This window comes from Sminthopsis crassicaudata, chromosome 2 (genome assembly GCF_048593235.1).
Source record: "Sminthopsis crassicaudata isolate SCR6 chromosome 2, ASM4859323v1, whole genome shotgun sequence".
Classification (NCBI taxonomy): Eukaryota; Metazoa; Chordata; class Mammalia; order Dasyuromorphia; family Dasyuridae; genus Sminthopsis; species Sminthopsis crassicaudata.
Window position 1 is genome coordinate 313571913 of NC_133618.1, and position 12299 is coordinate 313584211.

Genomic DNA, 12299 nt, shown 5'->3' on the forward strand with positions numbered 1-12299 from the left:
AATGTTATTCATAAAAGCAAAGGTGGTACTCGACCTTCAAGGAGATTAGAGTTTATTGGGAGAAACAATGTATATATGGAAATGATGATCAGAGAATTAAAATTTAAAAAGTTACAGGGATGGTGAGTCTCAGGATAGAAAACTGGTACTTCCTTTCCAGTAGCAATGGCATTCTGGATTTGATTATGATTCCAGAACTAAATGTATTGGGATCTAGGATATGCAGAGTCCACAAATGGAGCTGATGAGAAGATGGGCAGGAGATAAAAAATGAAAAGCATATCTACAACTGAATATATTAGTGCATGTGAAGCACTCAGCCAGGGGCTCAAAAGCAGACCTCCAAAGATTTAAGTCTTCTAAGGAGGTCATGATATCTGGTTCCAGTAGATGAGGTAGGTGGCAAAAATATGTATGACCAGGAGAAATCATTGCACCTAATTTTTTTCATCTTTTAAAGGAAGAATCAATGATATCAGCACTTATCCTACCTTATAGGAAGTGAACATACTATGTATGTGTTATCTAAATACTGCACTAAGGTTTATTTTAAGATTGCTAAAAGAATCCTTTAAAATTTAAAATAGCATCTTGTGTTTTCATGCTGTCCAAAATATTAGAAGCAATGTGATAGGATGAATAGGATGCAATACATAAGAGAAAGACTTAGGTTTCCTCATTTAAAAAATAATAATAAAGACGGATTTGATGCTCACTTCAGACAAAAGCTGTGACTCCCAGCCATGACACATACATTATGGGCCTCAGTTTTCTTATGTGTGTGTGTGTGTGTGTGTGTGTGTGTGTGTGTGTGTGTGTGAGAGAGAGAGAGAGAGAGAGAGAGAGAGAGAGACAGACAGACAGACAGACAGACAGACAGACAGACAGACAGAGACAGAGGGAGGAAGAGAGAAAGATTGAAGAAATATATAATCATAATAAAAAAGATCTACCAGCCATGTGGCTAGAGTAAATAAGAGCCAATCAGTACTTCATTGGCACCCATGGAATGTAAAAACATCAAAAGATAAGCCATTGGGTGGGTCACTAAGATGGACAAGAGAGAAGCAGGATAAGGGATATAGCATAGCACAAGAGAACAAATCCCTGGGACTTAATCCACACTGCTGCTTATTATCTAACTTGTCTCGTTGGGCCCAAATTTAAGCTTACTGGGCTGCATTCTCCTTCTTAATAAAAAAGAGGGAATTAAACTAGATCCCTACTATGCTAAGGTATAGATTGAAATTTGCACTAATATACCCATCACAATCTGTTCACATGCTCATGACACAGAGAACTGGCAGAATCCATCCCAGCTCTAAGTATGGAACAATAGCTTTTTTAAGTATATAGAGGACCTGTATAAATCTCTGTTTTCTCTCTTTGATATCATAAAGAGGGATATGTCCTTTCTTTGATAATATGTGACCAGAAAACCCTTCAAAGTGTCACCAGCATCATAGAAAGAGAACTTCACATTTGTCGCATTCAACTTAAATGCTTTTATTGACAATGTCTTTGAACAATAAGCAAACAATGCTTAAAATTTCATTCAAATTCACTTTCCACATGTCAAAAGACCTCAAGGTAGAAAAAAATAAAATAAAAATATAAATATCTGATAATCCATCTTAATAAATAAATTAAAAACACAATAAAAACGTTTTCATGGAAAACTGTTAATGTCAGAACATTCATACCACCTTAACAATGCATGATCAGTAACATTACAATGAACGTTGATGTAGAAGAAAACTACAGTACATGGATATAGCTATTTATTTCTATCTACTAGAAAATAAAGTCATATCTTTTCTTAGTTAACATTGGTCATTCTAATCATCAGAACACACTATTGCCAGGAACACAGTAGTTATTGTTAAAATCAGCTGCACTAGATACAATTTGGAAATATCCAGCACCGGGTTAATTCCAATAATGAACCCAATAGATTAGTTAATGCTATGAGAAGACTAAGGAGAAAGAGAAAGAGACACAGACCCAGGCCTGGCTCAACATGCTACTAACTACCAGCTCTCAGATGTGTCACTGGGAACAATACACACTCCATGCGTTTTGCTACATCTCTGGAAGAGGTAAGGACTCAAGTCCACATATGGGATCATCCATGTCCTTAAAGGCCTATGGCCTGGCTGATTCACGCATTGATAGTCGCCTTCCCAGGGTCTACAGAAACCATTAAGGGGAAGACACATTTCTTGTTTGTGTAATGTGATGCAAAAGCTCCAGCATGATGGTGGTGGCGGCGGCAGCAGAGCCCACAGCTTGGGCTCTTGTCTATGCCTCCTATCCTCACCCTCACCCTCACCTCCTCTGCTCACAAAGCCAGCAGAGTTGGGGAGCTAAGTGAGTCAGAAGAGGGCTCATTGCTGCTGCTGCCCTTCCGGTGAGCCGCTGCACAGCTGGGGAAGGAATCAGCTTCTGGGTAGGTGAAGACGAATGAAGAAGTATAGGTGGTGCAGGTAGGCGTGCAGGTGACTACCGGAGTGCACAGTGGCTCTAGATCAGCTGCTACTCCCATTCCCAAGGAGCTGCTGTGCAGAGGCTCCCAGTCTGCTGCATAGAAGGAACCAGCCAGGTCCATGTCAGGCACTGACCGTGCAGCTGATTCTAAGCCACTGGGCCTGGAGGAAGCTGGAAAGAGGAAGTCATCAAAGGGCTCAGCCTTCAGCTCCAAACTGTTGATGTTCTTGACTGGCTCCACAGAGGGTTTGGGTTCAGGCTCCTGCAAGAGGGGCAAGGAGAAGGCTTCCTCTGATTCTGGGGTTGCAGCCTCAGTCAGACCACCAGTGAGGTCAAGGGAGGCAGCCGTTATTTCTTCTGGGAAGCCCAAGTCATCAGGAATCTTGCAGGCAGGTCGATGGGCCGCCAGGATGAATTCAAGCTTTTCCTTCTCCTTCAGCAGATTGGCTATCTCAGTTTGCAAAGCAGATTTTTCATCTTCTAGTTGGTCTGTCTCCTGTAAAAGATGGAACAAAGGAAAACATGAGACACATTATCCCTAGATCTCTCATGGCAGACAGGCAACTTTTCTCTTCACCTCCCAATATCCTTTAAGGAATGGTCCAAGTAGACACTTACCGCTTGGAGTGTGTCAGTCAGTTCTCGCCTTCTGTTACGACATTTGGCTGCAGCCATCTTATTTCTTTCCCTTCTGATCCTTCTTTTCTCCTCTTCTTCTGGGGAAAGCTAGAAAAACAAATACATGTTCAGTGTCAATCACAGTTTTCTCAGTTGCACCTCCATTCACCATCCCACCTGTTCCTGTGGCTGCCTTTACTCCCCTCCCCCTCAATAGTCTCTTGGGTGAGGCCATTTCTAACCAGCAGTAGCAGACTGGGTGTGACTTGAATGTAAAATAAGATCCTTAAACCAGAGAACAAAGAAAACTCCAGCTTCAGTGACATCAGAGTCCTTCCCTTTTATTAATTTAAAAATGGGCTATATATCCTAATCTGACCATTACATTTTAAATTGTGCTGGGGGAAAAGTGACAGTGGTGGTATGCAAACTAAGAAAGTGTCAGGTGTCTGAGTGCAGGTTTCTGCCTCAGAGTGAAGTCATTCAGAACCAGCCCAAGTTTCCTCAATGTGCCTAACAAGTTTTCATCAGCCAACTCAACCCATTAATCTACTACTGCCCTTTTCCACTTGTATGAAAAGGTTACACAGAAATATATTCACCTGTTCAACTTTGCCCCTCCTGCCAATGCTTTGCCCTCTGCCTCCTGTAGTCTTCACAATACCAGCCCTAGAGTAAACAGCAGCTGAAGGAGTAGAGACTCCATAAGGATGGACTCTGGTCTGGGATGGAGCTACAGAAGAGATGAGGGTGGGCTGAACCAACCACTGCAGGTCTGGGCTTGTCGAGATAGCCGTCACAGTCGGTATAAAGTTGGCACTGGAAACAGACAGATCTGTGCAGAAATCCTAAAACAAAAAGAAAAAAATAACTGACGTTAGTAGGACTCCAAGTTTCGGAAATAAGGGGGATGAGGTGAATTTTCTGCTGCATGCAGCAGTGACTGCAAAGAAAGAATCTCCTCCAGGAACTGTTGCAGTATTCCTCTTAAAATGTTCTATTTCCATTTGAAAGGATCTTTCCATGTCCCCAGAAGTGTTCAGCGAACCACTCTTCTCTATCCCAGCAGCCACAGCTCCCCGTTATCCCCTTAGCATCACTCACATGAAAGGAGGTTTGTTATAAATATCCCTGACGTCTGCACTGACGCAGGCGCCGCTCCGGAGTCTCCTCAATGAACTCGCTTTTTATCAATGAAACTGCTTTACACACCCTCCCGCTTGCACCCTCACTTCCCCCCCCCCCCTTTCCCGCTCCTTTGCTGCGGGGAGTGGTCTATCTAGGCAAAGGGAAAGCTGTTTTTCTGTTGTCTTCCATCCTTTAGGACGATGCTAGCCTTTTTCCGTGACACGTTTCCCCTTTACGCTTATCAGACATAAGCAGTAAATAGAGCAGGGAACATGATGGGAGGGCTGCTGGGAAGTAAAAAGCTACTTTCCCCAGGAGAGGGGCTCGGAAAGAAGAAACAGGTCTACTCTGTAGCCATGAGAGGAAAGCAGTATTTTCCTCCGAAGCGTGCCCTCGGAATTCTAGCCTGAGAATATTCATGATACTGTCAGGTCCTAAGAATAGTAGCAAGCCCCGTTGCACCACTCCTCTCCCCTCTACTCAGTCTACTCCGGTCCGCCCGCCACCCTCATCTGGAGCAGAAGGAAACTCCACAGAGTTGTACGCTCCTCGCATCCCCGAGTCTCTTACCTGTGAGTTGACAGGAGAGCCCATGCTGGAAAAGGAGTCAGCCGGGGAGTGATAATAAGAGAGGCTGTCCCCCGCCGGGGAAGCACTGCTGCATCGGGAGGAGGATGCTTCGTATTCGGCATTGAATCCTTGGTACATCATGTTGAAATTTGTAAAAGCCCGGTGAAGGGTTGTGGGGGGCGGGGACAGATCCGAGCAGTCTGCTTTGCTTTGTATGAGCGCGATCCCCGCTCGGCTGCTCAGTCTCAGTCGCCGTAGCTTGCTGCAGATGCGGTTGGAGTACGAGAGCGGAGCAGCTCCTTTTATAATGGAGTCCCAACATTTCATGAATGAGCTCACGTCATGGGCAGGATCAATTTCTAGAGAGGAGGGGTGACTCTTTACACGCCAGGCTGCTAACTTGGTCTCTTAAAAGTTTCCTTTCAGATTTAACCTCCGATTATTTTTTATATTATTTTAAAATTAAGCAGGATTTTTATAACTGATTTTTGAGAAAAGGCATGGACTCCAAATGATCTATTTCTGGAAAAAATCTCCCCTAAACTCAAAATTCAGTGTTCCTAGGCCTGGAAACCTGCTGACGCAGATGTCCTAATATGGGAAACATCCTGTGTAAAGTAGGAGGGACTGACGGGAATTGCTAGGAGGCTGAAGCCAACTAGTTGAAGGGTAGGGTAGACCAAAGAGCTGGGGGGGGGGGGAGGGGAAGGAGGAAGGGGGAAGGGAAACAAAGTGATTAAACTTTCTATTGACAAGTGGTTCTATGACCCCCAGATATATAGGCTCTGGAAGATATCTCAGGTTTTTCTGGATGTTGACAAAAGAGCTGCGCCCCCAGATTTTAGAACTGTGTCCCTTGACGCACAGGAAGGCTTCCTCCCCTATTTTCAGTAATTCCCCCAGTTTTGCTCAGGATCTGAACTCAGGTCCCTTCCCTGTTCCCATGCTTTAAGTATCGGGATGGTCACTAAATTTGCACAAGAACGTCAGAAAATACAAAAGTTTTAGAAAGGAAGCCAGCTTTACCTATGATGCTAAGATGAGGGGAAGGTTGTGCTGAAAAGGCGATCCCCTCTCCTCTTCAGAGGCTTTCTGCGTTTGTATTTATTTTGTTGATAATTGAAGGGGGAGGGGAAATAAATTAATAGATGTTTGTGGTGCAAACCACAATGTATAGAGGAATTTGCCACTTTATAACTTTATTTTACATGACTGAGGAGAGAAGGGGGTATTGAACGAGTAAGGGGATGGGGAATGGAGCTCAGCTCCGCGTGGGCAAGGCAAAGCCAGATACGAGTGGGGAAGCCCCCTCCCCTCCAAGAAGAAAAAAGAGTTTTTTCACATTACGAAGTTGGGTTCACAAAATGAGCAATCTATAGGTGCTTCCAGTTTGGGGATGGGAACCGTGGGTGGAATAGGGACTCTAGGCTAAGGAAGACGTTAAGCTCAGTAGGCTGTTTTTTTTCAAATGGTCCGGAAAAATACAAGAAGCCCAGAAGTATCTCCGCAGTCCGGAAGACATGAAGTTTCTATTGCGAGAGAGTTGTCTGGAGCAAGCAGTCTGCTCGTGCCAAAACCGTCTAAAACACCGAGTACCGACATCCCTGCTCTAGAAGCAGCCCCCACAACAACCTCTGACTTTCGCCTGGGGAAACCGAGGCTCAGCTTGGAGACCTTTGAATCACAGAACAGTGGCGTTTGCTGCAGTGTAACGCAAAGGGGAGGGGGCGTCTAAAAAGGAGGAAGGTCCCTGTACCCCCAATTCTATATAAGAAACAGCTGCAATATTGCTGGCTACAAAGAAATCTGAAAACGCCCCTGGACTGCTCTGGTGTGGTGGGAGAGCGGGATATCACGCAGGTCCCCAGGCACGCGTTAGGTCACTGCCTGGTTGTTTAGGGCTGTGCCTGGAGTCTGACAGCCGATTTGCTTCCCAGTCAGCTTCACACAGAAGCCAAAAAGATCCTGGCTATAGATAGTAACAGGGAAGCTGCTGTTTACAGCAACAAACAGGAGCCTCCAGTTCAAGTAACCAAGCGACCGCTGCAGGGAGCAGCGAGCCAGGCGCTAGGGAGAACGCAATGCCAGATCCCTTCTGGGAAGGATGATGGGATCCGTTGGTGCTGAGGCTGCTTCCCGGGGCTTGAGATCATTTGCTAAGTTCAGTGACTGATTTTGTTGTTGTTGTTCCTGCGGCTGCTGCCGCCGGCGGTACCGAGGCAGCTGCTGTGCGGTAACCTCCATTCTTAGAGATCTGAACCAAAAGGGAGGGGAGGGGGAGAATTCTGAGAGAGGGGGGAAGAGAAAGGAGGAGATTCGTGGAAATGGGCCATGTGCTATTTTTGTGATACTCTGTCAGAGCAAAGGTGAAAACAGGATTTCATTATTTTATGTCACTGTTTGGCTTCTGTTACTGATGCTTTAAGCACAGGAATCGTCATTTCCCCACCCCCTTCTTCCCAATTTAAAAAAAAAAAAAAAACCCTTAGAGCAGCTCTGAATGCTAAAAAGATCTTGCTCTCTTCTCTAAATCTGTCTTCTCGATTTTTCTGTATTTTACTGCCCTTGGCCTGTTAAAAAAAAAAAAAAAAGGTAAGTTATGAAAGCAAATGTACCGTTGATAAAAAGCAGTATTCTTTCCCTTCATCCTTCACTCCTTTTCTTTATCAGATCTGGAAAAAATAGGTCAATGTTCCAAATTCCTTGAGTCTGACCTCCCTTTTGATTCCTAGCTTGGTCTCTCAGATAGTTAAGAGAAAATATATAATATTTTCATTCAATTTCCCTTCAAGGCCTCTAGAATCAACACAAGTGAAGAACTGTGTCAAGATTTCCTCTCCAGAATTTGTGTTCCCTTTCCTTTTTCCCATCATTAAAAAAAAAAAAAAAAAAAAAAAAAAAAGATGGCAAAAAAGAGTCCTTAGATTCTCTTATGTCTATCTTCTCTAGAACCTCATCATGTAATCATTAGAGCTTAGTGTCATCAAATCCATCCCTCTGCCTCCAAATAGAAAAACCTCAAGACAAAAATATAACTATCTCTTGGGGATTTTAAAAATGTTTTTTATATCTTTAGTTTTGAAATCAGCTTCATTTACAAATATATCCGTCCTTACTCCCCTTTTCCTGAAAGCTATCCCTCTTTAACAAAGAAAAAGATAAAGAAGGAGAAAAGCAAGAACTCTCAGAAGCTTTTTCTTGCTTTAGAATGTCACTTTTCAGAGTCTAGGCTCTATGAGTACTCCATCTCCAAAAAAAATAGTTCTCACCATTACTGCCAAGATTTTCAGGATATAGAGTAGTCCCAGCCTAGTAGTACCCACAGACTTATCTGTTTGTTTAATCTTGACTTCTTGTTAACTAAGGGCAGGGTTTCCATTAGAAGTCTCCTCTGACTTGGGGTTAGAAATTCATTGTGGTTCCCTATCTAGCTGCCAAACTGTAGCTTATCAACATTAACATTAGAAGCTGTCTTTCCATCAACCTGCCAAGGGCTTTCTGTTTTGAAGGCCTCTCAGTATTCTCAACTCCAAGGTTCTTTTGGCCATCCACGAAAATGGAAAGGAGAAAAGAAAAGACCCTGGAACAAAACTCATCATAGGCAAATATTTCTCTTACCTGCCTGCATCCTTAATTTTAAATCTTTACAATTTAGTATGACTTGCCAGAGATTTTGTTGTTGTTGTTGTTGGAATAGCTTAGGGTCACTTCTGTACCATTACAGGGCAGCAGAGTAAGACTTTGATGCAAATAAAAGAGGATTATCTGTTAAAAATGAAAATTCATTTTTATTGTAGAATCACATTAGATATCATTTGATTTGAATATAGTCTTACACTCAAGCATAATCTCCTCAATGACAAGAATAGAGTGTCTGACACTTTCCTAGAATACAACACATAATATACCAAAACATCTTGGCCACATGATCAAAAAAATAACAATGATACCTGAATTTTATAAAGCACTTGACAAGCATTATCACACTTAATCCTCACAACAACACAATATAGGGCAGTTATTATTTCCCACATTTCACGGGTGAAGAAATTGAGGTAGAGACTTTTTTAGTGAAATGCCAGGGTATTTGAGATAAGATTTTACTTTTACTTTATTTTACTTTTGAGGCAGGATCTCCTTATCTGTCCAAGGCTGGAACTGTGCCAGCCTTTCTGGGCCTGATACCAATATTGCCTAGCTTGGAAGTTTTAACCCACTCAGTTTTTCCTGACCTCAGCTGGTTCACCCATTCTTAGGCAGTCTGGTAGCTCTCCATTTCCAAGAGCTTACTATATTTTGTGTAGACTTATTAAGGATGCCTGATTGTCTTAAGTCCTATTGCAGCTCAGAACTCTTGAATTCAAGTGATCTCTCTCATGAGGTAGGATTTTCAAATAGGTTCTTCCTCATAGTGAGATCCATACTCTATTCACTATATTATACTACAATGTCACTTCAATATTTGGAGGTAGAATTCTTCATCTTTTTTTTTTTTTAACTCAAATGGAAATCTTACTTTTTCCTTATTAGTCTTTCCTAAGTATATATTTTCCTGTTGTTTCTAATCCTTTGTGGCATTTGAATTAAAGTTACCACACAAAATCAAACTGTTGGTTCAAAAGGCTTTCTGGGGTGATGGGAAATGTTAAGTGAAGTCAGTATTTTTTAGCTTACTGTTGCTACATTAAGTGAAAGGCTGCTATCCTCACCTCCTACGTAAATGTCTCTGCGCACAGTCTGCACACAAGATGCAGAAGTATTTATTTATTTAGGGAAGTGTGGTCTGGTGGTAAAGTGCTGTGGTCTGAGCACGAGACCTGCAGTCAGAAAGCCTCCTTCTTCCACCTTGGAAGTTACTTTTCATCAAGCCAAATGGAATGGTAACAGGGATGAGCCTACCTGGGTTGCCCAAATAAATCAAGTCCAACTCTTCATGACCCCATTTGGGGGTTTCTTGGCAAAGATACTGGAGTGATTTACCGTTTCCTTCTCCAGTTCATTTTACAGATGAGAAAAATGAGGCCAACAAAGTTAAGTGACTTGTCCAGTTACACATAGCTAGTAAATGTCTAAACTAGATTTGAACTCAAGAAGTGAAGTCTTCTCTACTCCAAGCCTGGCACTCTCTTCACTGGACAAAACAGTCCTTGCCCTCAAAGAACTCACCCTAAAAGAATATAACAACATATCAATAGCTATGTATAAACAATGTAGATACAAATCAGTCAACAGTTATTAATCATCTACACTGTGCTAAGTGCTGAGGATACAAAAAGCGGCAAAGGCAGTCCTTGCTCTCAAAGAGTTTGCAATCTAATGGCCATACAGGATATGTTGAATTATACAGTACAAATTATAGGTAATTTCTGAGGAAGGGGAATAAAATGAATGATAACAATTAATATATCATTCTTAAAACCGGAAGCCAGAAAGAACAATGGATCCATAGTAAGAAGACCTGCTATATTCAAATCTCAGCATGGTTACTTGAGAGTTGTGTGGCTTAGAACAAAACAGGTAACCTGTGTGGGCCTCTGTTTCCTCATCTGTGAAGAAGGAATTGGACTAAATGAGCTCTAAAATTTCTTCCAATTCTAAATAAATGGTCCTATTATTGAAAGGTATGCAAGGAAGTGAGTGTGTGTGTGTGTGTGTGTGTGTGTGTGTGTGTGTGTGTGTGTGAAAACTGCAAAATATAAAATAACAAGAAATTGGGGCTACTTCTTAGTAATTCGATACAAAATCAAAAAGAAAATCTCCAGTACTGAATGAGGAAGGATAGAACAAATGCCTATTAATGAGCCAAATGAGGAAGATAGTCAGCCCCATTCTATGAAAGCCACATTGTCTTTCTGGAGATGACTATTTGTTACCACACTAACTTATCCAGGCCAAATACCCGGAGATGGCCAGCAGAATTAGCAATACCCAGTTTTTGCCTTCCACACATGCATTAGGACAATGGAGGTTATGGGGGCAAAGTTACTCATCTGGTGGCTCAGAGGGAGAGCACAAGGATAGTCCATGCTTAAAATACTCTCTCCATAGAATTCCCTCCCCCTCAGATTAATTAAGGCTGAGGATTTCGGCACTTTGGACACAAATGTGTTTTCATTCTGAAATACTCTTGGCATCAAGACAAGAGATGATGATTCAATTGGATTCTTCTCCTTCTGCTTGTGTAGTCCCTTTAATGAAGCTTTATATGGCCCTTGGAATATACTCCAGCTGGTTCCAAAGATGCCAGGATGCTGTTTCTGTTGCTAAGACCCATAAATTTTCCCTGGGTGTCACAGCATCTTGCAACGTAACTGGCAGGACTGAACAAGAATCTTGTCAGTCAAACCTAACCTCACTGACCTATATTTCATATTATGATGAGAACAGCAATGGACAGGTAACTTGCTGACAATGACCTATCCTGGAATGACGTTTTATAACTAGTGGATTTTTCTATCAGAATTAAAAAAAAATTCTATCCGCGTCAATAAACCTAGAGGCTAGCAACACACCCTAACTGGGATACCACAACTTTAGAGCTCTTTTATAGTATGAAAATCCTTTCATAATCATTCTGGGCAGGGCAGAGGATAGATCATAGTTGCTCACATTACATACTCTAGAGTGGTAGATATCTCAAATATAATTTATCCTGGTTGCTTATGTTACACAACAAATTTTAAAAATAATTAATGAAATGACATTGCTTTTTTATTCCTAAGGCAGAAAAATCCCCATCCAAAACATAGTGTTCTAGATGATGGCTCAGTCCTCACAGAATGATCAAAATGCCCTGTTTGGTTCCAATTCATTTGGAGCCTTGATGAGCCTACTTATGAGTATGACAGAAAGGTCTTCTCCCCTTCAAAGCATGTGTAGGTATCTTATGACTTTCCTGCAGATTTAGTGCATGATGAGAAAAATCCTTTTAATTGGCTGTTAGACCGAAATGAGTTATATATACAAAAGTAGGTTCAAGTAAATGATCTTTTAGCTCTATCTCTGAAAACTTCTAAGTGAGGAAGATTTCTGAATGCTGCTACTTAGGGATGGGGACAAATTGTTATATTGCTTACCAAGATTGTATATGTCCACAATGTTCATTTATTTTTATTTGGGGAGGGGGGAGAAGAATTTATTTTGTTTTTATACTTTCTTGATTGTAGTTAAATGTCTTTCTTGAGAAGAAAGTATCTAATTGACCAGTAAGATCAGGAAATACAATAAAGCTATTCGAGGTCCCACTAACTTCAGATTCCAGGGTGTAGTAGCTGAGCCCACTAAGAAGGAACCAGTATAGTTTTGAGGAGCAATCTGTTTGACTCAATCCAGCAATGAATCTACCCAGCAGCCAAGACCAGTCAAACAAAGGAGCAACATATCCATCAGTTACACCATATGCAGAAGTGAATTTGATGAGGACTCGAAAGAAGGAAGCACTCCCAGAGCCAGAAGGTACACACACACACATACAGGCAGGGTTGACTGACAGGGAA

The 12299-nt window shown here is 41.9% G+C and overlaps 1 protein-coding gene across 1 annotated transcript; it reads right to left on the reverse strand.

Moving 5' to 3' along the window:
- Positions 1-1481: 1481 nt before the first annotated feature.
- On the reverse strand, positions 1482-5088 carry FOS (Fos proto-oncogene, AP-1 transcription factor subunit). The gene is made up of 4 exons (XM_074289987.1): positions 4804-5088; positions 3708-3953; positions 3106-3213; positions 1482-2983 (listed from the first exon to the last, which is right to left on the reverse strand). Exons 1-4 carry the CDS (start codon positions 4942-4944, stop codon positions 2342-2344), a joined length of 1137 nt encoding a protein of 378 aa, XP_074146088.1. The 5' UTR covers positions 4945-5088; the 3' UTR covers positions 1482-2341.
- Between the last annotated feature and the right edge of the window lie 7211 nt (positions 5089-12299).

What these genes read in the sequence shown, in the direction of transcription:
- FOS (XM_074289987.1), bottom strand. Translation starts at nt 4,944, where the DNA reads ATGATGTACCAAGGATTCAATGCCGAATACGAAGCATCCTCCTCCCGA. An exon ending in GGAGGGGCAAAGTTGAACAG is followed by an intron (nt 3,214 to 3,707) that starts GTGAATATATTT and finishes TTGTTTTTCTAG; the next exon opens with CTTTCCCCAGAAGAAGAGGA. An exon ending in TGACTGACACACTCCAAGCG is followed by an intron (nt 2,984 to 3,105) that starts GTAAGTGTCTAC and finishes CATCTTTTACAG; the next exon opens with GAGACAGACCAACTAGAAGA.